The sequence below is a fragment of the Macaca fascicularis genome, chromosome 7 (assembly GCF_037993035.2).
Source record: "Macaca fascicularis isolate 582-1 chromosome 7, T2T-MFA8v1.1".
NCBI classification, from domain to species: Eukaryota; Metazoa; Chordata; class Mammalia; order Primates; family Cercopithecidae; genus Macaca; species Macaca fascicularis.
In genome coordinates this window covers 91,870,260-91,890,819 of record NC_088381.1, presented here as the reverse complement: position 1 = coordinate 91,890,819, position 20,560 = coordinate 91,870,260, and the positions used below count along the sequence as shown (strand labels likewise).

At 56.3% G+C, this 20,560-nt stretch overlaps 2 protein-coding genes and 1 long non-coding RNA gene across 17 annotated transcripts in view; 1 reads left to right on the top strand and 2 right to left on the bottom strand.

Moving 5' to 3' along the window:
* Positions 1 to 1,592: 1,592 nt before the first annotated feature.
* On the bottom strand, positions 1,593 to 8,719 carry CPNE6 (copine 6). The gene is given in 19 exon segments (XM_045397479.2): positions 1,593 to 1,791; positions 1,911 to 2,085; positions 2,288 to 2,524; positions 2,666 to 2,799; positions 3,121 to 3,172; positions 3,264 to 3,318; positions 3,396 to 3,529; positions 3,791 to 3,850; positions 4,099 to 4,185; positions 4,408 to 4,512; positions 4,864 to 4,953; positions 5,045 to 5,128; positions 5,284 to 5,358; positions 5,524 to 5,598; positions 5,971 to 6,150; positions 6,546 to 6,717; positions 8,027 to 8,141; positions 8,639 to 8,657; positions 8,659 to 8,719. Coding segments are annotated over 18 exon segments (1,839 nt in total). The 5' UTR covers positions 8,686 to 8,719; the 3' UTR covers positions 1,593 to 1,791; positions 1,911 to 1,947.
* Positions 7,519 to 12,899, top strand: LOC135971603 (uncharacterized). Its single transcript, XR_010587838.1, has 2 exons — positions 7,519 to 7,613; positions 12,692 to 12,899. It is a non-coding gene; the product is annotated as an uncharacterized lncRNA (long non-coding RNA).
* Positions 9,963 to 20,560, bottom strand: part of CARMIL3 (capping protein regulator and myosin 1 linker 3) — an 18,022-nt gene continuing 7,424 nt past the window's right edge. For 4 of the 15 annotated variants that reach the window (XM_073997042.1, XM_073997050.1, XM_005560908.4 and 1 more), the window contains exons 19-40: positions 20,369 to 20,465; positions 20,166 to 20,220; positions 19,914 to 20,086; positions 19,624 to 19,692; positions 19,294 to 19,387; positions 19,102 to 19,200; positions 18,602 to 18,730; positions 18,318 to 18,431; positions 17,684 to 17,859; positions 16,784 to 16,871; positions 16,508 to 16,645; positions 16,184 to 16,247; positions 15,834 to 16,042; positions 15,338 to 15,438; positions 14,410 to 14,725; positions 13,936 to 14,064; positions 13,225 to 13,285; positions 13,029 to 13,118; positions 10,989 to 11,107; positions 10,724 to 10,904; positions 10,444 to 10,554; positions 9,963 to 10,313 (exon numbers count right to left, since the gene is read on the bottom strand). In XM_073997042.1, coding sequence (XP_073853143.1) covers positions 10,288 to 10,313; positions 10,444 to 10,554; positions 10,724 to 10,904; positions 10,989 to 11,107; positions 13,029 to 13,118; positions 13,225 to 13,285; positions 13,936 to 14,064; positions 14,410 to 14,725; positions 15,338 to 15,438; positions 15,834 to 16,042; positions 16,184 to 16,247; positions 16,508 to 16,645; positions 16,784 to 16,871; positions 17,684 to 17,859; positions 18,318 to 18,431; positions 18,602 to 18,730; positions 19,102 to 19,200; positions 19,294 to 19,387; positions 19,624 to 19,692; positions 19,914 to 20,086; positions 20,166 to 20,220; positions 20,369 to 20,465 — 2,639 coding nt within the window. In that variant the 3' untranslated portion in view covers positions 9,963 to 10,287. Of the gene's footprint in view, positions 10,317 to 10,443; positions 10,555 to 10,723; positions 10,905 to 10,988; positions 11,108 to 13,028; positions 13,119 to 13,224; positions 13,286 to 13,935; positions 14,065 to 14,409; positions 14,726 to 15,337; positions 15,442 to 15,833; positions 16,043 to 16,183; positions 16,248 to 16,507; positions 16,646 to 16,783; positions 16,872 to 17,683; positions 17,860 to 18,317; positions 18,432 to 18,601; positions 18,731 to 19,101; positions 19,201 to 19,293; positions 19,388 to 19,623; positions 19,693 to 19,913; positions 20,087 to 20,165; positions 20,221 to 20,368; positions 20,466 to 20,560 lie in introns of those variants that run through there. The other 11 variants (XM_073997040.1, XM_073997048.1, XM_073997039.1 and 8 more) reach the window with 10 other exon arrangements.

Sequence of the window (20,560 nt, the reverse complement as noted above, 5' to 3'; positions counted from 1 at the left end):
GGGAAGAGGCTCCCATATGTCCCTCTTCCTTTCTACCCCCTCTCTCCACCCCCTCCCCAGCTGTCTCTTCTCTTCCCATCACAGTTCTTGCTCCCTCTTCCCCCTCCTCTATCCCAGCTCATCCCTCCTCCACGTAGGAGCCTGCAATGGGAGTCCGCTCCTCCATTGCTCTCAATTTCTCTCATCTCCTCTCCCTTCTCCACCATTGGCCACTGGCTATCCTCTCTGGCTCTGGATTCTCTCTCTGAGGGGCTCACAGAACCTTTAGCTTCTCTTTCTTCATCCCCTTCCACACTCATTGTTGAAGGGAGAGGATGGGGCCGGGAGGGTTCTTCCAGGAGCCCAGCTGTTTCTCTCACTCTAAATTTCACCTGTGTCTATCCTTGCCTGCCCTGGAGCTGTAATTGAGACCCACTACTTTTCTTGTTCACTTTTCTCACCTGCATGGCACACAAAGGCATACAGAACCATCCACAGACACCTGAGCACACAACTAGGCCACATATACCTGGGTCTCAAAATGATACTTCTGGGTCACCTGAATATACTTAAAAAAGTTGCACACTGTGGTGATTAAGAGTAGTGCTTTAGGTGGGGCGCGGTCATTCCTGCCTGTAATCCCAACACTTTGGGAGGCCAAGGAGGAAGTTTGAGACCAGCCTGGGCAACGTAGCAAGAACCCTGTCACTACAAAAATGAATAAATAAATAAAATAATTCAGGTGTAATGGCATGCACCTGGAGTCCCACCTACTCAGGAGGCTAAGGTGGAAGGATAACTTGAGCCCAGGAGTTCAGGGCTGCAGTGAGCCGTAATCGTGCCACTGCACTCCAGCCTGCGTGGCAGAGTGAGACCCTGTTTCAAGTTGTAGTTCTACCAGTTTTTTGACCATGGGTGAGTTAAAACGAAGCCTCACTTGATTGTCAGAAAAATGGTGAAAATAATGGTAACCACCTACTGAGAATAAATGCATTTAAATAAGCACTTAGCATAAAGTTGACACATGCTACATAATGATATTTGCTGTTGTTGCTGATGTGATCGTTAAGCGTGTGAATCTGTGTATTCACGCACTGCACATCCCTGAGTCCATGAGTGTGACCCATTAAGGCCATGAACAGACACACACATTGACACACCCAGGAAACCAGACGGTACAGGCCTTAGATGCTCCACTATGTTCCCAGTTTACTAGCAGACCTGCTGCCCTCCTTTAGTACCCCCAGCACCTATACTTGGCCCGCCCCACAGCTGTGTGGGGGCTGGGGTTCAGCTCCTGGGGGACTCAGCAGGGCCTCTCTGGAGACAGCTATAAGAAAGCTTCAGCCTGCCCCCCTGACAGCCCCTAATTATCCCCGTATCTCCTGTAATTAACCTCCATGGTGTGTAGACCCCCTGGGGTTGGGAGGTGAGGGTGGGGGCTCCTCAGATCCCACTGGCACATAGTTGGGGTAAGACTGCAGAGACAGCAGCCTGCCTGGGGAGCTCTGTCTCAGATTTTGAAAGGTGCTGGTCCTCATTTCTTTTGGTGTGTGTGGGTGTGCTGCAGGCTGCCCAGTGGGCATCTGAGGCATGATGGTTAGAGGCTGAGGTGCTAGGAGCAGTTCTCTTTATTAATGGCTAGAAAGTCAGGATCACCCAAGGAAGTCACTGAGGGGCCACAGCATTAAAGGTGTGGGGTTTGGAGAGATAGGAGCAGGGCCCACCACTCACGTCCAGAACCCAGGGGGCACGGCTGGTCCAAGAGGTGGAGGCATTGGTCACTGGAGTCACGAGGGTCAGGACAGGCACCTGGGAGTGGGAGGAGAGTCATAAACACTCTCTTCTACACTACACCCAGCCTAGATGGGCCCTACCGAGCCCCACTTTGCACCCCCTGTGTCCACTCCTTTGGGCCACCCAGGACTCACTGAGAGGCTGAGGGAGTGTCGGTCCGGAGGGTAGCAGTCATGGGCTAGGGCTGGGAGTCGTGGCCAGTGTGCAGGGCCTGGGAGCCCCAGGGCTGATGCCCTGGCTGGCGTAGTACTCCACCACCTGCCGTGGCACCTCAGCCAGGACACACTTGGCGAGTGCAGAGGGGGCAGCCTAGGGTGGGGACAGTGATGTGGTTAGGGGTGGGAGGAAGAGTAGGGCAGGCAGGGTCAGTTGAGGGAGAAGTGGGGCTTCAGGGTGGTCAGCTAGGCTCCAGCATCCTTAGCAGGACATCAAATGATGGAAGACGAAGGTCAGATTTGGGGGGATGAGAAGCTGAGGAATCCTTCAGCTGGAAGGGGCCCAGGGGACTCACATCCTTGAAGTCTCGGAAGGGCACAAACTGGACAATGTCTCGGGCTGCAGGCACCCCTCGGGGGCAGCGCAAGGGACCGTCGTCGCCATCCAGCAGCCGCATGTCAGAGAAGTCAGCATTGCCCACGCCCACAATGATGATGGACATGGGCAGGCGGGAGGCACGCACGATAGCAGTGCGAGTCTCAGCCATGTCGCTCACCACACCGTCAGTGAGCACCAGCAGCACCGAGTACTTCTGAGGGCGAGCAGAGAGGGTAGAAGGGTTGGCTTTGTGTGCAAGGGCATTGACAGCGTTTCTACCCAGGTGCAGGCCCTGGCCCTGGCACCACTTGAAGACACATGGGGTAGCTCCTGTTTGCCCACCATGTCTTCCTACCGTGGCTTGGCCGGTGCTCTGCTCCCGCTGGGCCGGCTCAGCCACACGGTTGATGATGGGGGCCACGTTGGTGGGGCCGTAGAGCTGGATCTGGGGCAGGCAACGACGGTAGGAGGCGATGACCCCTGAGATCTCTGTGGGTGAAGAGAAGTTGAGAAGCTGGCAGAAATGAGCAGGGCCTCTTCCTGACACTCTTTAAAGCAAGGAAGTGCTTCCAGGTCTGAGGACTGCCCTCCCCTCGAGTTCCTTCATTAAGCAGTGGGAGAGTTGGACGGTCCCTTGGTGGGGAGAGTTGGGGGCAGATGCTGGGCCTCAGCCCTGGAAGCCTCACCTGATGAAGACAGGCCTGGGATGGGTGGAAGGGACAGGAAGCTGGGCCCTTGGGAATGGAGTCTGTGCTCCTGTGTGGGGTGTGTCTAGGGCGAGGTGGGGCAGGTGAAAATCTCCCCTTTTACCTTCACATTCAGGATTTTCCGGGTCAAAGTTGATAGCAAAGTCATGGGACACCTGCGAGGGCAAGGCGGGAGCAGTGAGGGCCTGCCTTTTCTTCCTGACTGACACGCCCCCCATCTCCTTCCTTCCCTCACATCTAGCCTACCTCGAAGTTGGGGGGGATTCGAGCCCCAAAGCCAAAAGCTGGGAACCGCTTATCACTGGGGAGAAGAAAAGGCTGTGGAATCCGTCGGGCAAGGCCTCCCTGCCTGTTCCCTCCCGCCCCACTCCCTCCTACCTGTCATAGTCCTGGCAGATGCCTCCCACTGCACGCAGGGCCTGCAGGTAGTGGTTGGGCTGTCGGGGGCTGAGGCAGTGCAGGGACTGGCTGCTCCTCGGGTCCCCATTGGAGGCGGTGAAGTCGATGGCCACCTGGGTAGGGGTGGGAAAAAGGTCATGCTGCAGCCATGAGAGCCACCAGATTGCCTAGGCCAGAGCTGGGATCTGTAGGGAGGACTAAGATGAGTGGGGGGGAGGCTACAGGTAGCCACATAATGATGGGGGGTGCATAAGCTGACAATGCAAAGGCTCGTGAGCAGCCCAAGTGGGGGCAGTGGAGATTCCGGGCTCCTTCCATTCACTATGGACTCAGCCCCTCCCTCTTGCCTGTGTGCCCTCCCTCTGAGTCTTTACCGTGAAGCTGATCTGGCAGCCACCCATGATGTAATCCAGGAAGGTGTGTACCTTCTCCACCTGGAGGTAGGGAGAGGGGTAAGGTGAGGGGATGGGGTGGTCCTTTGAGGAGGGAGCATGGGTAGGGCTTCTGTGGGGAACATGGGGGAGCCAGAGTTTTTTGGGTTGCAGTTGGGGGTGAGATAGGGCAAGGGTTCCCAGTTCCCAGAAGCAGAGAAACTGGTCTTTGAAATAAGGGAAGGGTTGAACCTGAGAGTGTGGTAGGGGCAGGGGCTGGGGCAAGGCTTGAAGCAGGAAGTGAAATTTACCGTGCACTGGGCCAGCACTACCGTCCCTGAGCTCTTGTAATTCTTCTTCTTGTCCCGATACTTGGGGTTGATACAGTCCCACTGCATCTAGACCCCACCCCACAAGTTCAGGGTCACAAATCCATCAGGTGACCCCTCTTTCTCCTTTCCAGCAGAGCCTCCCAAAGCAAGACCCCCATGGCTCGGTCCTTCAGCTGAGCCCAGGTGCTTTCCACCCTCTCCACTTCCTATGGAAGTCTCTTCAGAATCACCCCCAGGACTCTCCCCGGGATCTGGGTGGGGATTCTGGGGGTGGGGTATTTGTGGCACCTCCTGCCCAGGGTTTGCCGTCCCTTCCTGCATCTCCTGGAAAGTGCTGGTGAACTCGCCGATGAAGTCATGCTTCCCACTGGAGTCATAGTCATATACCAGGAACTGAGAAGGCAGGGGGAGGAGTAGGGTCAGGTTGGAGATGCTCTGCAGTGTTCACGGTGAGTAGGGGGACTCAGAGGCAGGGGCCTCACAGTCTTGAGGCCCAAACAGACATCCTCAACCTGCCCAGAGAAGCCACCTGCTGAACTTTGTTCTTTGGCTCAATCTGCCAGGGACTGATAAAAGGCACACATGTGGGAAGTTTAACATAGAGCTGTGATCTGTTATTTATCCCACAGTGGGATGTGCTTATCACATGGGGGAGAGGAGGGAGGCTTGCCACAAGCAGGGGAAAGGTCTTAGATAGCAGACTGGCTGCTCCAAGTAGGCGTGCTTGCCTGGCTGGGACTTCACCTTGAGAGGTCGGTGGACATCACAGCTGCACAGGGAATGCAGGGACAGGCGAAACGGCTCCCAGCTGGGGTTCAGGTTGTTCTTCACCACCTTGGAGAGGCACCAGGTGGCTGGTCAGCTCCTGTCTGGGTTTTCTTACTTTGCTCTCCCTCCCTTCATCCCCATAGCCCCAGGCACCAACCTCAGTTCTCCAGACCAGCTGATCACTTTGGTCCCCGTTGGTCTTATAGATTTCCATGAAAGGGTCAGACTTGCTGAATAGATCCTGAAGATACAGGAGAAAGGGTCCCTGAGGCTGCAAGGAGGGTGGGGGATGGGCTCACACTGGGAAAGGAGCAGGCCTGGGCTCCTGGGATCTGTCTTGAGTGGGAGGCCTAGGACTGACCGGGGAGTTGGGGGCCTGGACTCTGGGGTTCCAACCTTGTTGTCCAGCTTGTGGGCTCTGAAGGTGAGTTGCACATAGTCGTTTGTGCCAGAAACCTCCTCAGCCACGATCTGCAAGGGGGATGCGAGTGGCAGGACTCCTCTATCCCTACCACAAGGGCCACCCCATCCCCTTTCCCTTAGGTGGGGGTGGTCCTGGGCATGATGTCACCATAGGTGTCCATGCAGGGGCATTGAATACCTGGACCAAGGGTGAGTACAGGCGATCTTGCTTACCGTGATGGTGGACTTGCCCGCAGTCTTCCCATTCTTCAGCAGCAATGGCTTAGTGATCTTGGTTTGTGACACAATCTGGGGATGGAGGTGGAGGGAGACCCAGCTGTGACAACCCCATCTGCCTTGGCCACATACAAGGGATGGAATAATAACTGCTCTGAGTGTCCACAAGGGTTGGAACTTTGACTTGGGCTAGGGTTGGGTTCAATTTTTACAGTAGTCTGAAGAGGGAAGCACTCTGACCACTCCCCCATTTTTTTGATAGGAAAAGTAAGACTCAGAGAGGTTAAGTATCTTTCCTGAGGCTGCACAGCTAGTGAATGGCAGAGATGGGAGCCAAGGCTGGGTTGAACTAGCTCTAGAGCTCATGTTTTCTCTCATTTCGGTGTCCAGAGGCAAAGCTGATGGAGGTAGGGTAGGGTAGCCGGGGAGGCCGAGAATGCAGACCTGGCCCAAGGTGCACTCTGTAGAGCCGAGGAAGGTATCATTTCGGGGGCTGGTGGCTCCATCCTCAGCATCGAACACGTGGAACTGCAGGGGCTGCTTCTCCTCAAAAAAATACTCGAGGGCCAGCACCCGGGAGAAGACAGGGCTGGAACAGGAGCGAAGCACCTCCGTGCGCTCTACCTGTGGTAGCAGTTGAAGGGAGGCAAGGGTTCTCTGGGAACCAAGGATACTTTTCCCTGCCCTGGACTACCCTAGTCATGCCAGCTCTTCTTGGGCCCCCACGTCCCCAGCAACCAGCTCTTCTCTTCCTAAGCTGATCCCTGAGCTTGGGGTACTGCCTGCCCACTGGACCCTCAGTCCACTGGGCTATCATGAGGCCTTTGGGAGCAACCCCGCTGCCTCTGGGGCAATCTCAGTCCCCTCTGGGACCCCATCTCCAAGGTTACACAAGCGGCCTCGAGAAGGCACTGCAGAGTCCACATATTTCCCTACAAGGCTTTCACTGCTCCCACCCAGCCTCCCTCCTTCCCAAGCTTAACCCAGGTTAGTTAAGGAGAAACCTGAGCTGCTCTCACCTCCACCCACTGCTCATCAGAGTAGAGCTTGAGCAGCACGCAGGGATGGGGCTTGGTGAGTGTGTCTCGGTCCAGGAGGCCATGGCAGGACACCCGCAGCTCCACCCGAGAGGCCCCCAGCGTCATGGTTGGGGGCTCAGGCACCCATCCCATCTCAGGGTCCGACATGTCACTGTGGGGACAGAGCAGGTGTCCTTGACCCTGGAAAGGGAACACCTGCCAGCAGAGAGGGGTCTACCCTCTGGGGTCCCTGGGCCCCACCCCCCTTAACCTTCTTCCCTAGACCCGGGGGCCTCACGAACCTCCTGCTTCCCCTGCCCTCTGCTCAGCTTCACCAGAGCTTTGAGCAGGGGAGGTCAGTGGACCTGAGCCTCCCACTCCTGCACAGAAGCCCTGTGCTGCTGGCCTAGGTATGCATGGATGGGGCTGGAGAGGGCTGAAGGGTTGGGGTGGGGATGTTCCTGGCAGTCTTGGCTCCTAGGCCATCGATTGATCTATACTTTCTGCGGCCTCAGCACCTTCTGCTATTTCCCGACTGGTGTTGGAGCCAGCGCTGCACTCAGTCTTGGCACGAGGGAGCTAAACTAGGGCAAGGGGGTGGGGCAGGGGGTGAAGAGGCCCCTGGAGGTCTGAAGAGGATGGGTCTCAGAAGTGGAGTCTGCAGTGGGCAGGAGACAGGTTGGAAAGTCCCCTGCTGAGGTATCCCTATCCACCCCCTGCCCCCATTCCCCTACTGGCTAGCTGATGGAAAAGGAGGGGTGGTGGGCTGGGAGGCAGGACCAGGGCTCTACTGAAAGCTCTTTCAGGCTCCTGGCAGGAGCTCCAACTATGACAAGCCTCACATCCCTCCCCACCTCCCCTGTTTTCACACTTCTTGGCAGCACTGGCACTGTCTCTTAGCGACAGGATTTTTGGGGAGTCGTGGCTCCCTCCATGCTGCCCGTGGGATGCACGCATGCCACCTTCCCCCAGCAGTGCTACCAAGCCTCGGGCTGAAGCAGGCAGGGGTATGCCGGCCCGAGTTCATGGCCGGTCAGTCCATCTATCTGTGTCTGTACAGATCTCAGGGTGAGGCTGTCTGATCTCATGTCATGCTTCCCCGAATGAGTGTGCATTGGTGTGTCTGAGTGCCCCACCTTCCGTGTCAGTCCCCCCATGTTGTGTGTCCGTTTCCAGGAGGGTGTGACAGTTCCTGTACCTCCCTCAGAACTGGGACCTTTCTCTGGCTGGGTATCTACCTCCCCACAATGTGTGCCTTTCTGGATATGTGAGGGAGGGTCTGGGCTGGGGGAGGGAGATCTCTGCTTTCCAGCCACAAGTCTCCCAGTTCTTGGGGGGTCCCTGAGATAGGCAGGGGCTTGTGGTGGTGAAGGGATTGGGCAGGGCTGGGATCTCTCTGTGGGCTCCAGGATACGTTGTTATGGAGACTGGGCCAAGCTGGGCTGGGCTGGGGCTGGGCTGGGGAGGAAGGGTGGGCTCACCTGGGCTCTCGGTCGGGGGCTCCTCTCTCCGGCTCTCTGGCCCTGGCCCTGACTCCCTTGCTGCTCCAGCCGCTGGCGCTGGCTCCAACTCCGGCTCTGCTGCTATTTATGGGGCCTGGATGGGGAGGGGTGGGGGGGGCGCAGCACCAGCTCCCCCCGCATGGATGGATTGGGAGGGAGAAGAGGGAAGGGGCAGGGCCACAGCCTGGGAGGGAGCCACAGAACCAGGGGAAGAGGGCGGGCTAGGGGTGGCTTAGAGGCAGGACCCCTACAGACACAGTGACACACATCTTCCCCTTCACACCACACCCACACCCAGAATTACAGAGATGCGCACATTGCAGTGGTGCATGCATACACATTCACACAGAGAAATGATGGCGACACATGCACCCACGACTCACAGGCTCACACATATCTTGACACACACAGGCGCCAGTACATAAACTCACTGTGACACCATGACAGTTACAGCCCCCGGCCGATACACATTGGGAAACATACCCCTTCTCACATCACTTTCAACATTGTTATACTAGCTAAGGATATCTGCAGTCACATAGACAGGAACACCGGGCTGTCCTTGTCACACATGTACTCACTCACACTAACCCGGAATACAGCAGAATGTAGATCTTCCCGTGCTCCTTAAAAACCATCACGTACCTTGCTGAACGTCATAGCTTTGAGAATGACGTCCAGTTCCCTAGCCACCATTTTATAAGGAGACACAGGAAATGGACATAATTGCTTAAGGACACCCAACCTCATATCCTGGTCACATGAGGGCATGTGCTGAAGGACTGACTCCCAAGGCTTCTTCCCGGTGCCACAATATACCCAACACCCCCGGAGATTCAACCTATACGGCCTTACCCTTGTGGGAGGGGCTGTGCCATGCACAGATCTTAAGGAAACAAAACAAGTCATTACTGGTGAAATCAGTAATTAAGGGAAGTAAGCAGTTGCTTGGGGAGCTGCAAACCACATGTGAAGACGTTTGGGCACATTGTGGTCTGCGATGAGTATGCAAGAGCATTTACTTTCACCCTCCATCCCCTTAAGCTGCTCATGTATTAATGTAGCAGCCATTTATTGAGCATCTCCTGGGTGTCAGGCACTGTGCCAGGTGCTGGGGCTACACAGGTGATTAAGACACAGCCTCTGCCCCTGGGGGAGGCAGATGTATGTGGAACAGAGAGACAGAGAGAGGATAAGCCAATACACATATGCAATTAAGTGTGACAGGTGCAATGTTACGGACCTGCTCAGGATGCAGTGAGAGCACGTTAAGGCAGGGTGCGATATGGATGAGTGGGGAAGCCATCAGGAAGGGCTTCACAGAGAAAGGGCCTTTTGAGTGGGATCTTGAATGCCAAGACAGTATTTGCTAGGACACCATGGGAGGCAGCGACTTTAGTTGTTGACCTCATGCCACAGAGACTTCTGTTCACCTGCAAGCCACTCTGCTATTGAGATTTCTGACTAGTGAGGGTGCCCCCAGGACAACACAACATCATGTAATTCCCCTATTAGTGTGCATGCGCATGTACACACACACACACACACACACACACACACACACACACACGCACGCACTGCTCCCCAGTGTCCCTCTGGTACACTGGGGCTTCCAATCCCATTACACCCCCAAAAGCTGGACAGACATTGGTGTTGGTTTCTGTCCTTTTGGTTCCTTCTCCAGGGAGCTCAGCCCTGACCCTGTGCATAACACCCACCTTGACTTGGGGACTTATCAGTCCCCTTCCCTCGACAGTTCTCTGTTTTTTTCTCCTGCTCCTCTAAGAACCCCAAGTCTATCCCTGTGGAATGTTTCTCACTTTTCTCCACTGTGGCCAAGCTCCGAGGGTTTGTGGCAAAGGAGCAGAAGGTGGAGGCAGTGAATGGGGAAGATAGCAGAGACTCGAGGCAGGCAGTGATTTTGTTTTTTTATTCTATACAAGTGGGGAGAGAGTCCCTGGGGATAGAGGGACAGCGATCCACCCTCCTGGGGGAGGAGACAAGCCCCCACCCAGAAGCTCTCTGCAGAGAGAGGCATCGAGGCAGGCATTGACAGCCTCCATCTCTCCAGGTGGCTCCCTCTGTTCTAGTCCCTGTCTCCAGCTCCCCCATGCCTGGTCCTGCCATCTTGCCCCTGTAGGACAGGAGCTGGCAGGAGGCCCTGGGGGACTGGGGGTGGCTAGGGGTCTGAGTCCTTGTGAGGCACATGTCGAGGGCTGAGGAGGGTGTTGTGGCAGTTGTCAGTCTGTTCCTGGCTCACTGGTTCCTGCTGGGGACAAATCCAGGGAGCCCTGTTTCCTGGGCAGGGACAGCCAGCCACCTGGTGTTGGGGCTTCGAGGGGTGTCATGTTGGACAGATAGGTGGGAAGGGGGACTTGCCCTCTCACCACCAGCACCTGTGGGGTCAGGAGGCCGTCTTCTATCAGGTTCCAGCTTGTCACAGGACTGTGCCCGCCGTGTCCTCTTGGGTTTCAGTGGGGCAGTCCGCCGGCCTGGATCAGGGAGCCCTGAAATAACAATCAAGGCAGGCCTAACACAGGAGTGGGGGTCAGGCTGGGATGCTCATCCAGGCTGTGACTCCTGGTTTCACTCATTCCATGCTCTGGAAGAGGACCTGATGTGGGCAGCAAAGTCCTAGAGGTGCCCTGAGCCCCCCTTTCAGCCAGGGTGGCAGACCTTGGACTTCGGGCTCCTCTTGGTCTTGCTGTGATCCCAGCCTCAGCTGGGGTTTGTTGCCTCCTGGAGTTGCATCCCCAGCCTCAGCCTCCTCCCTGACCCCTGGCTCCTGGGGAGGCCAGCGGCCCCTGGGCACAGCCACTGGCTTGGGAGGCCGTGGAGCTAGAGCAGGGTCCTGTAGCTGGCAGAGGAAGGAAGATGCTGGGTCAGTTAGTCCCTTTGCCTCATCAAAGTGCCTCCCCCACCCATCTTGCTGGCCCCTCACCTTGGCATTCCTAGCTGGAAGTGTCCTCTCTGGGAAGAGGGTCCCCTCCTTCTCCTCTTCCCCATCTTGGGAGGCTGGGCTGGGACTCTGGCAGCTGTGGTTGGGGGCACTCTCTTCAGCTGGGGATGAGAGAGAGGAGAAGCTGCAGGAAAAGGCATTCTTGCATAGCTCCTGCCCCGTCTCCTCTCTCCACTGAAGCCCTGGAGGCCAGGACTTTCTCCCTCCAAGCCCATTTGCTCCTATCCCATTTGCTCCTATGTCTCTGCCTTTTATGTACCTTTTTTTTTTTTTTTTCTAAGATGGAGTCTTGCTCTGTTGCCCAGGCTGGAGTGCAGTGGCGCAATCTCGGCTCACTGCAACCTCCACCTCTCGGGTTCAAGTGATTCTCCTGCCTCAGCCTCCCGAGTAGCTGGGATTACAGGCACCCACCACCACGCCCAGCTAAGTTTTGTATTTTTAGTAGAGATGGGGTTTCACCATGTTGGCCAGGATGGTCTTGATCTCTTGACCTCGTGATCCGCCCGCCTCGTCTCCCAAAGTGCTGGGATTACAGGCGTGAGCCACTGCACCTGGCCTTTCATGTGCCTTTCTATGTCCACGCTCCTTAGCCCTTGTTTCCCAGGATCATCCTGAGGCCATCACCTCTGGAGGGGACTCTGGCCTAATTGTCCCTCTTGCAGAGCAGTGCCCGACCCCTTTCCTGCTGGGGCAGAGCCAGGGCCCAGGGCCTGCTGGGTCCACAGGCATGCTGCCCATCCAGGCTGCAGTGCCCTGGGGGCTCTGCCAAGGCTGCAGCCTGGCATTCCCAGAACTCTGTCTGAAAGTCTGATTTAGATGGAGGGGTGCCCTGGCACACTCATCCCCCGCCCTGGTGGCCTTTAAGCAACATGAGCCTGTGGGTCTCACACTGGAAAGTGTTGTCTACGTGTGCATCTGTGAGGTGTTTGTGCAGTGGGGCAACTGACTAACTGACTATTGCGGTTTCCTAAATGAAAGATGGAGCCCTACTTTGGGCGCTTTAATTAGCCTGTGCATGGGATGGAAAAAATCAGCAAAGATGCCCCCAGTGCTGGGTTGGCCTTGGAGGAGGAGGCAAGGGCACAGGCACTCCAAGTCTCAGGCTCGCCTGGTTCTGCACTACAGGGGAGAGAGGGGCAGATGCAGAATGGGTGGGATGGGACAGTGGGGAGCATGCGGCTCAAGCCAGACCAGCCAGCTCAGCTCTTAGCTCTTTTCAGCCCTTACGCCCTAGCCTGGTGATGGGAGTGGAAGAGGCTGAGGGGGTGTCACCATTAACAGGGAGATTTTGTTTATGTCAGTATTGCTGGAGGGTCATAGTCCAGGCCTTTGGCAACTGGAGTTGATGCTGAGCTGACCAACTTTTCTTTAGTGACTCCCTAAGTGGAAGGTGCACTGAGGCCAGCAGGAGGGAAGTGTCATGCCTGGGATAATCCCCTCCCTTTTACTCCTCCAGTCATGGGGCCAGAAAGTAAATGACTTGTGTAAAGTTGTGGGTGGCTGAGAAGGACTAATACTGCAGGTTTCTGACCTCCGAGGCAGAGCTCTTGCCCGTGTTTGGGGCACCTTTCTGCGTGAGCTGAGGGTGAGTTGATAAACGACTTCTGGAGGAGGCTGGAATGTGTGAGGTGGGCCTGGCATAGCTGGTGCTTGCTGGCAGTTTGACTTGCCCACCCTCTTCCCAGCAAGGTGCAGAGAGAAGCCTTCTCTACAGAGGCTGCCACTGTGCTGACGGTGACCAGAGGCTGCACCTGCTCTAGAGAATTCACCAGAGCCATCCACAAAGCATTGCTCCTGTCTGCTAACACTGGAGAAGCCGCTTTTGTTCTGTAGACGCTTTCTTTGGATTGGGTTGTCTCTTTTGGATGTAGCTTTGTAAATATCCTTAAACATTTTCACTGTGTTGACTTCTCATTGGCCCACCTTGGCCATACATTCCCCAGCACAGGGGCCATGGGCTTCTGTTTCTCTGGACACACCCTGGGCTTTCAGTACCGCTGCCTGAGAAGAGGCTTTCCATACCTATGTGCCACGTGGCCTCTGCTCGGCGCATGGCACTGAAGCTTGGTTTGGTGCTTTGGGGTGGTGGTGGGGGCTTCCAGGATCCAGGCCCTGGAGTAGAGAGAAGGGATGAGAAAGAGAGAAGGAGAAAGGAAAAAGGTAAATTTGACCCCCGAGAGAGGGGTCAAAGGAAGGGCTTGAATGTGACTGTTCTTACCTGCATCATCCGAAGAGCGCCGTTTCTGCCAGGCCTGGGTGCTGCCCTCCTGGTCTGGGCCCTGAAAGAACAGTGGGTCAGGTCGTAAGAAAGTCTCCTCTGTGGCAGGACTGCAGGTGACAAAGGGCTTCTGCTCTAGCATCTCCCATGTCATTCTCATGTCATTAGTCCCTAGACACTTAGACTGTTTTCCAAAGAATGGCACCCATACCTCCCCAGGGGCACAAGAAATGACTTACACAAATGAGTATACTTCCATCTTTATAGTTACACATGTATTTTATGTGTAGTAGAAAAAAACATGAGTCATTCAAAAAGCCTGTGATTTTAAAGATGATAATGCCTAGGTCTAGCCTAAGTTAAAAAAAAGTGAGTTAATTTAAATAAAAATACGATGTAAGTAATAATTCAGGTAAAAATCAGTCGCAAAGGTTATAATCAAGTCACCATGGCTTGGGAAACAGAGCTCTAGAGATAAGTATTTTTATAACCCCTCATTTTACAGTAAAGAAGAAGAAGTTTCAAGAGGTTAAGTGACCAGTCCAGGGCTCTATGGCAAGTGTGTGGTGGGGGCTGAACAGCAGCTAACATCTTCTAATGCCAAAGCATCTGCTTTCCCTACTGAACCACCAGGGATGAGGGAGTGGGAAGGAGAGGGTGGTGGACAGGTACCCTCAGGACCCACAGTTTGTTGTCCCAGGCTCCACTCACCTCTCGTTTCCCATCGAAGCTCCAACCCTTGGCTCTTTCCAACCCAGGAAGGGCAACACCGTGAACCCGTGGCTGCTGTGCTATCCCAGGGGCTGGGCCCCCCTCCCCTGGCTCCGACACCTCAGTGCCCTAGAACAAGGTCTCTTATTTATTAGCAGTTCCCAGTGGAAGGGAGCTCCCCAGGCTGCGAGGGAGTTGTCAGGAGGACCCCTGCCTCACTGAGTCCCCAGCCGTGGGGAAGCCCTGCGGAGACCCTCTGAAGAGTCCTTCCAACACCTGCATTCGCATATAGCACTCCCAGTATGCTCTTGGCCACTGGGTCTTAGTCCACTCTCAAGGAGAGGAGAATTGAAACCAGTGTTCCTGAGAACCCTGGGTCCTAGCATTTTCCCATTAAGCTTGGGGTGGGGTAGGAGATTGGGTTAAGTGTGGGGCAGGAAAAGGGGAAGACACAGCACCCCCTGCCTCACTTACCATCTTCCTGCAGAAGGAAGGCCCCCGGCCCCCACCAAATCCAGGCAGGAGGCCGCTCTCCTCCTCTGGGCTCCAGCAGGGAGAGGAGTTATTGCCGAGGCTTGGGGGTTCTGGGCTAGGGGGGCTCTCCTGAGTCGGGGGAGGGGGTGGGGGTGGAGGGAGGAGGAGTCCAGTGGTGGGGGACCCCGGCCCCCTGTCCCCCTTGAAGCTCCGGGGCCTGCGAAAGTGAAACAGGCCCCGGCGCCTTTTCTTCTGGAGTGGAGGCAGCGGTGGCTCTGAGAGTCCTGGCCGCACGGTCCTCAGAGTCCGGGGGTAGCTGGGGAGAATCAGGGTAAGTTAGCAACAAATGCCAGATGCAAGTTCAATCCTGGGTCTGATAAACCTGCTTTCCTCTCATCTGGTCTCTCCTGCTGCACTGCAGCCCTTTCCACTTCGTTCTCAGGGAGATGACGCCCTTGCCTTTCCTGTCCCGTTGTAATCCTCCAGCAGCCTTTCCCACAGACTGACTGTTTCTTCCCCGGCACCTCCCCCGCTTCTCCTGAGAGGAGAAGCATCTCCTCTCAGCTTCTCCAAGTGACCCGGCTCCTCCTGGACAGACCCTGGGCAGTCTGCAGGACAGTGACAGTGAATACTACCTCTCAGGCCTCTCAGCATTAATGGGTAACCTGTCCCAGGGCTGCTCCCCACCTCCCTCTCATCCACTGTGGTGTTTCACTCTGGCCTCATTCCTCCCAGGTGTCCTGAGAAGATGCAGAGGTCATGGGCCCTGAGGGCTGGGTGGGGAAGGATGACAATGTGGGGAAATGTCCCACGGAGACTGGCTTTGGGCACTGTTGCTATAGAGACTCCCGTGGGAGGTGGGAGGACACAGGAGCCCTTCTAGGGCCTTGGGGCCTGCTGAAAATGGGAGTGTTTTTAGGCATCACACCTGGAACTTTCCTCCATGACCCTTCGGCTGAAGAAGTCCTCCAGCCCCTCATCCAGGCGGGTGGCCATCCCATTCTCTTGACGAGTCCCAGGTGCTGGCATCTGCTGGGAGGAAAGTCCCATGGGACATCTCATCTAGGTCAGGAAGCCCCACCTCCCATCCACTCAGAGCATTCCCCTTTGGGCTTGGACATTTATGGACATTTAGACTTCAGTTCACCCAGTGTTTCCTAAGCTTGGTGGCTCTTGGTGTTCTTGGTGGCTCTATCCTTCACCAAAATAAGAATGACACTGCCCGGCAGACAGAGATTTCTTATCTGTGACAAGGTCTAGCTCTCATACAAACTGGACAATCCCTTATCTGTTCACTGGCATGCCTGGGCTCCTGCCCAATCCCTCAAGGCTATTGTTTCTGGAATTTGGGTCCTAAAGGTAAAACCCCTGGCTCTGGCATCACTAAGTGAAGGGGATCCTCTTGTGAGGCCTTAGGGACTCACACTGGGCCGACCAGGTCCTGGAGGCGTGGTCCTGGGGGGGCGGGGCCTCCCTTGTGTTTGATGCCTTAGTTTGTAACCATGAGTGGGCAGCTCAGATAGACCTTCCCAGGAGCCAGTAGCTGTGGGCTGGCTGCCCCCGAGTCCTGAGAACCAGCCAGGGGGGATTCCCAGGTTCCCCAGTTGGCTTTCCATGTCCTGAGGGCTCCCGCCTGCAAAGACAGTAGCATTAGAGGGACTAGCAGAGGAATGGGGAGCAAGCAGGATGGGGAGACAGAGAAAAAATCAAGGGAAAGAGGGGCTATGGAGGGTGGGAGTCTGGAGTCCATGAGAACGGAGGCTGGGAGACTCACTGATGAAGGCAGACACCGGCCGGATCTTGCGGCAGCGTTTCTGCTTTTTGATGGCCATGGTGTCCTGCAGAAATGAAGACGAGTGGCAGGGCCAGAGCCATCCATTCATCATGAAACCTTATTTGAGCCCATCCTGCCCCTTGCTCCTCAGAGGGCTGAGGCATTGGGATGAGGGAAGAGGTTGGGTTGGATTGGGATTGGGGGCAGAAGGCCAGGCTCAGGGAGGTGGCCAGGGGAGTCCAGAGCAGTGAAAGGGGACAGTGTTGTGCAGGTTTAAGGGCAGGGCCCCGGTTATTAAGGAGGAGCAGGGAGCGGGGGGCTCACAATGTTGGTCCCAAGTTCATCATCTGTGGTCTCCTCGTGGTCATGGTTCCGGCCTCGGCCCCGGGAGGACAGATCCTGCCCTTGGCCTGGGCACCCTGGTGGATCTGACAGCGTCCTTAGCTGGGTCAGGTGCCGGGCCTGGGGAAGGGCAGGTGTGAACAGAATTCCAAGGAAGCTGCCCACCTCCCAGGGCCTTGAAGGGGAGAGTGATTAGGGAGACAGGGTAATGTGGGGTAGAGGGTGTGCCTGAGTCAGGCCAGGCTGCAGAAGCCTTACCAGGCTCTTGTGGGAGTGGTAGAGCTCTTGCAGGATCTCATCCACTATGGAGTTGGTTAGGTAGGTGACGACTGAGAGCTTGACTTCACTGTGGGCACAGGTGGGGCTACTCAGAACAGTAGTACCTCAGTCCCTCGCATGGCCCCTGAGCCACTCCCTTTCCCAGAGGCCTGAGAGAATGGCCAGCTGGCCTGGTCTGTCTGCCCATGGAGCGCATGTGGCTGCTGAAGGAGGCAGCCTAGCCCGCGACACTCATTTGTCCATAAATACAGATCTAGTCCCACCCCGGAGCCCCCAGCCCAACTATGTGTGGGGAAAGAGGAATTCGAGGAGAAGAAGGAGCAAGGGGGCCCTAGGTCAGGCCCCTGGAGCCCCAGCGGAACAGAACTAGGTAATTGGGGTGCTGACTAACTAAACCCTGCTAGTTGCTACTGTGAGGGTAGAAAAGACCCTTCCTTGGACCTAGCTGTTTCATGGATATGTGTAGTACTTTTCCTTTGCTTTGGTGAGTGGTGGCACCCAGACCCAGAATGAAAGAGCTCTAGGGGCAACGAAAACTGGAAGGAAGACAGTGCTTCCACACACCCAACTTAGGGACTTTTCTTTGTCCACGCCTCCAAGGAGGCCCTGCTATCCCATTCCTGGTGTATTTGTGTGGGTATGTGTGTGTACACCTGTGTGGGCACAACCTTTGGCTCCTAAACCCCAGCTCAGCACTTAGATTTCTAGGGCAAAGACCAGTCAGACCCTAAATAGCAAGGTTGCATTTGGTTAAAGATTGATCCTTGTAATGGAGATTGTGCCATTCATTATTCATTGCTGATAGCTCTCCAGTCCCAAGTCCCTAAGTGATCTCGGCCAAATCCAGCTCAGCCCCCAGCCCTGCCCTTCGCCTCTCACTCCAGCTTGTTCTGAATGTCCTGTCCTGCTTGCTCCAGCAGTGCCCCTCGGATGAAGTTCCGGGGCACTGTGACACGCTCCGCCACATTGCTCAGCATCTTGTTGTGCCCCTCGGCCACCCGCATGGCCACAGGGCATAACTCCTGTGTCAGGCTGACCATGGACTCCAGGATCACCTAGTATGGGGGAAAGGGAGGCCAGAGGCCCAAGGGGGACAGGGTCAGGGGTGGCACCACAGCAGGGGAGACTATCTATTTCAGCCCCTCATGCTGAGACCAAGGGACCCACCTAAGGTCACAAAACCGTTAGTGGCAGAGTCTTGGACACTAAGGCTTCCCTACTTTCTGGTCAGTGCTCCTTCTACCCTACCATATAGACAGGGGGAGTCAGTCCAAGGATCCAAATCCAGAAGGGGTGGGCTCAGAGTTCAGGGACTAACATCAAAGCTCGAAGAAAAAAATCCAAGCCTGATACTGCAGCAATGCCTTGGTAACGTGGGACTGTGGGTGGTCTCAACTCTGCACATGTCCTCCTGGCCCTCCAGTAGTCTCCCAGCTCTGACTTTAGCTCTGGGCTTAGGGCCTCAGTCAACACTGGGTTCCCACCATGGCTTCCTCCCTCCTCCAGGACTTGCCTGCAGCTCCTTGTCCACAGCTTTGGACACCTCGCTTGCTACTGATTCCAGCCTCTGCCGCACAGGCCCGTCATTGGCCAGTACGTGGCCCAGCTCATAGAGGCTGGGAAACAGCTGGAGAAGGAAGGGGTTATGATTAGCAGGCCAGAACCAGGACTTGCTAGATCTCCGGGGTCCCTGGGCTAGGAAGGCAGATGCACAGGGCAGGGCTGGCATGGCTTAGCATGGTTGGCCTTCTTGGGTTCTCCAGACTTCAGGGGAAGGGTAGCCTGTGGAGGGCTCACCGCCCGGGAGTTCTTGGCATCTTTGATGAGGTCCCGAGCGTAGAGTAGCTCATCCTGCACGGGCTCCAGGGGGCAGAGTCTCAGGGCCCGCACCTCCTCCTGCACTCGTCCACACAGCCGCTGCAGCATCTGGAGCACAGTGGCAGGGGTGTCAAGGGGACCCCTGCTTCCACATCTTCGCAGGTGGGACCCCTTAGGCAGTGCTACTGGTGCTAGCAGTGGTGGAGGTGATGTCTCTGGCTGGCCTGGTCCCCCTTGCTACAGCCTTTCTGAATACTCAGCTGAGCTCCCAGAGTCCTGTGCACTCCTGCTGTTCGCCCACGTATGTTTGAAGCCCATATCTGGCATGCCCTCTCTTTTTGCTTCCCCACATGGTTCAGTCCAGTGACAGGCACCATGCAGTGCCTCTTCATGCTCCCCCCACTCAATTTTCCATCACATCACACCTGTGCCCTGCATGCCCCAGGTATGCCCCCTGTGTCCCAGAGGGAAACGTTTACTTGCTCGGCGCTGCTGGTCACCAGGCCCTGCTGCAACCTGAAGGCCTGCTCCTGGGGGCACGTCTGGGAGTGGTTGTTCCTCACTAAGCACCATTGGATCTGGAGATGATGGGGTTGGTGGGTCAGGGCCTGGGGATGTGGGCTGCGCCCTGCCCCTTGCTGTCCCACCCTGCTTAGGATAGCACCCTGCACCTTCTGCCAGACGTCCTCCGTGCGCTCAGGGGCGCTGCGATAGGCTTGGGAGATGTCGCTCACGGGGAAGGACATGAAGCGCAGCGTGTGGTTGCTGTGGGACACAGGGCACAGCTGGGTGGGAACAGGTGAGGATGGGAGGCCCCTGCCTCCTCTGTTGGTGAGCAGCCCGCCAGCCCCCTTGCTCATCATTTCTCTCTTCCATGGCCCTTCCTAAAATTTCTGTGCAAATAGGTCAAAGGGGCTAGGGTGGGGCAAGAGTGGTTCAGGCCTGATCCAGGCACAGGGAGGCTGGGGCCTTGGATTAGGGCAGAAGCATCGTCTACTCACCTCTCCAGGGCCCTTGCGATGTCCAGGAAGCCCAGGGCAGATGTATTGTTCCGATCCCATAGGATAGTTCTGGGGGGAGGGTAAGCACCAGTTTAGCATCCCTCCCCCTGGGTCCCTACTAGGGGCCAGGGACCCAATCCTCTTGGGGCAATAAGGATGACTCAGAGATGGTTCTGGGGTTGGGGGTCTTCTGAAAGCTGGGGTCCAGAGCATCAAGGCAAGCAGGGGGATTGTATATATATGGGGAAGGGCTGGGGCTCCAGGTCAGGGGGACCCAGTGTGGGCCCCACCTGAGGGAGGAGTTTATCTGCAAGGCCTTAGACAGCATCTTGGCCCCGATGTCCTCCATGCCATTGCCGCTCAGATCCACCTTGGCCAGGCAGGTGTTGCTGCCCAGGGCATTGATGAGGATGCTGGTGCGAAGCTTCAGCCGGGAGTCTGCCACCGACAGTGACTGCAGGGACTGTGTGGGCAAGGGGGGGTTGGGCCCAGCCCCAAAGCCTCCTCCGACTGCAGGTCCCCTCCCAGGCCCAGGCACTCACACAGTCCTCTTCCTGGATTAGCTGCACCAGCTTGTGGAGGATCTCCTCCAGGGTCCTGCAGGGAGGTGGGGCTCAGAGTAGGAGGGGAGGGGCTGGGGTCATGCTATTGGAGGAGGAGAGAGGTGGCCAGAGGTAACACGGTGAGCCAAGAGGATGGGTGAATGATGGGATAAGGGTCTGTGGGCACGGAAAGGGGGCCTCACTTGGCCTTGACATTGAAGTTCTTGCCCAAAAACAGGTGCTTGAGGGACTTGTTCTTGCCAAGTGCCGGCACCAGTGTCAGGAGGTCCGAGTCGAACCCTGGTGAGCAGACGGGAGAGGCCTGGCCTTGAGGCCTGAGGCTGACTGGTGTCCCCTCAGGGCTGCTTCTGCATGCTCCAGGTCCCTGTTCTCCC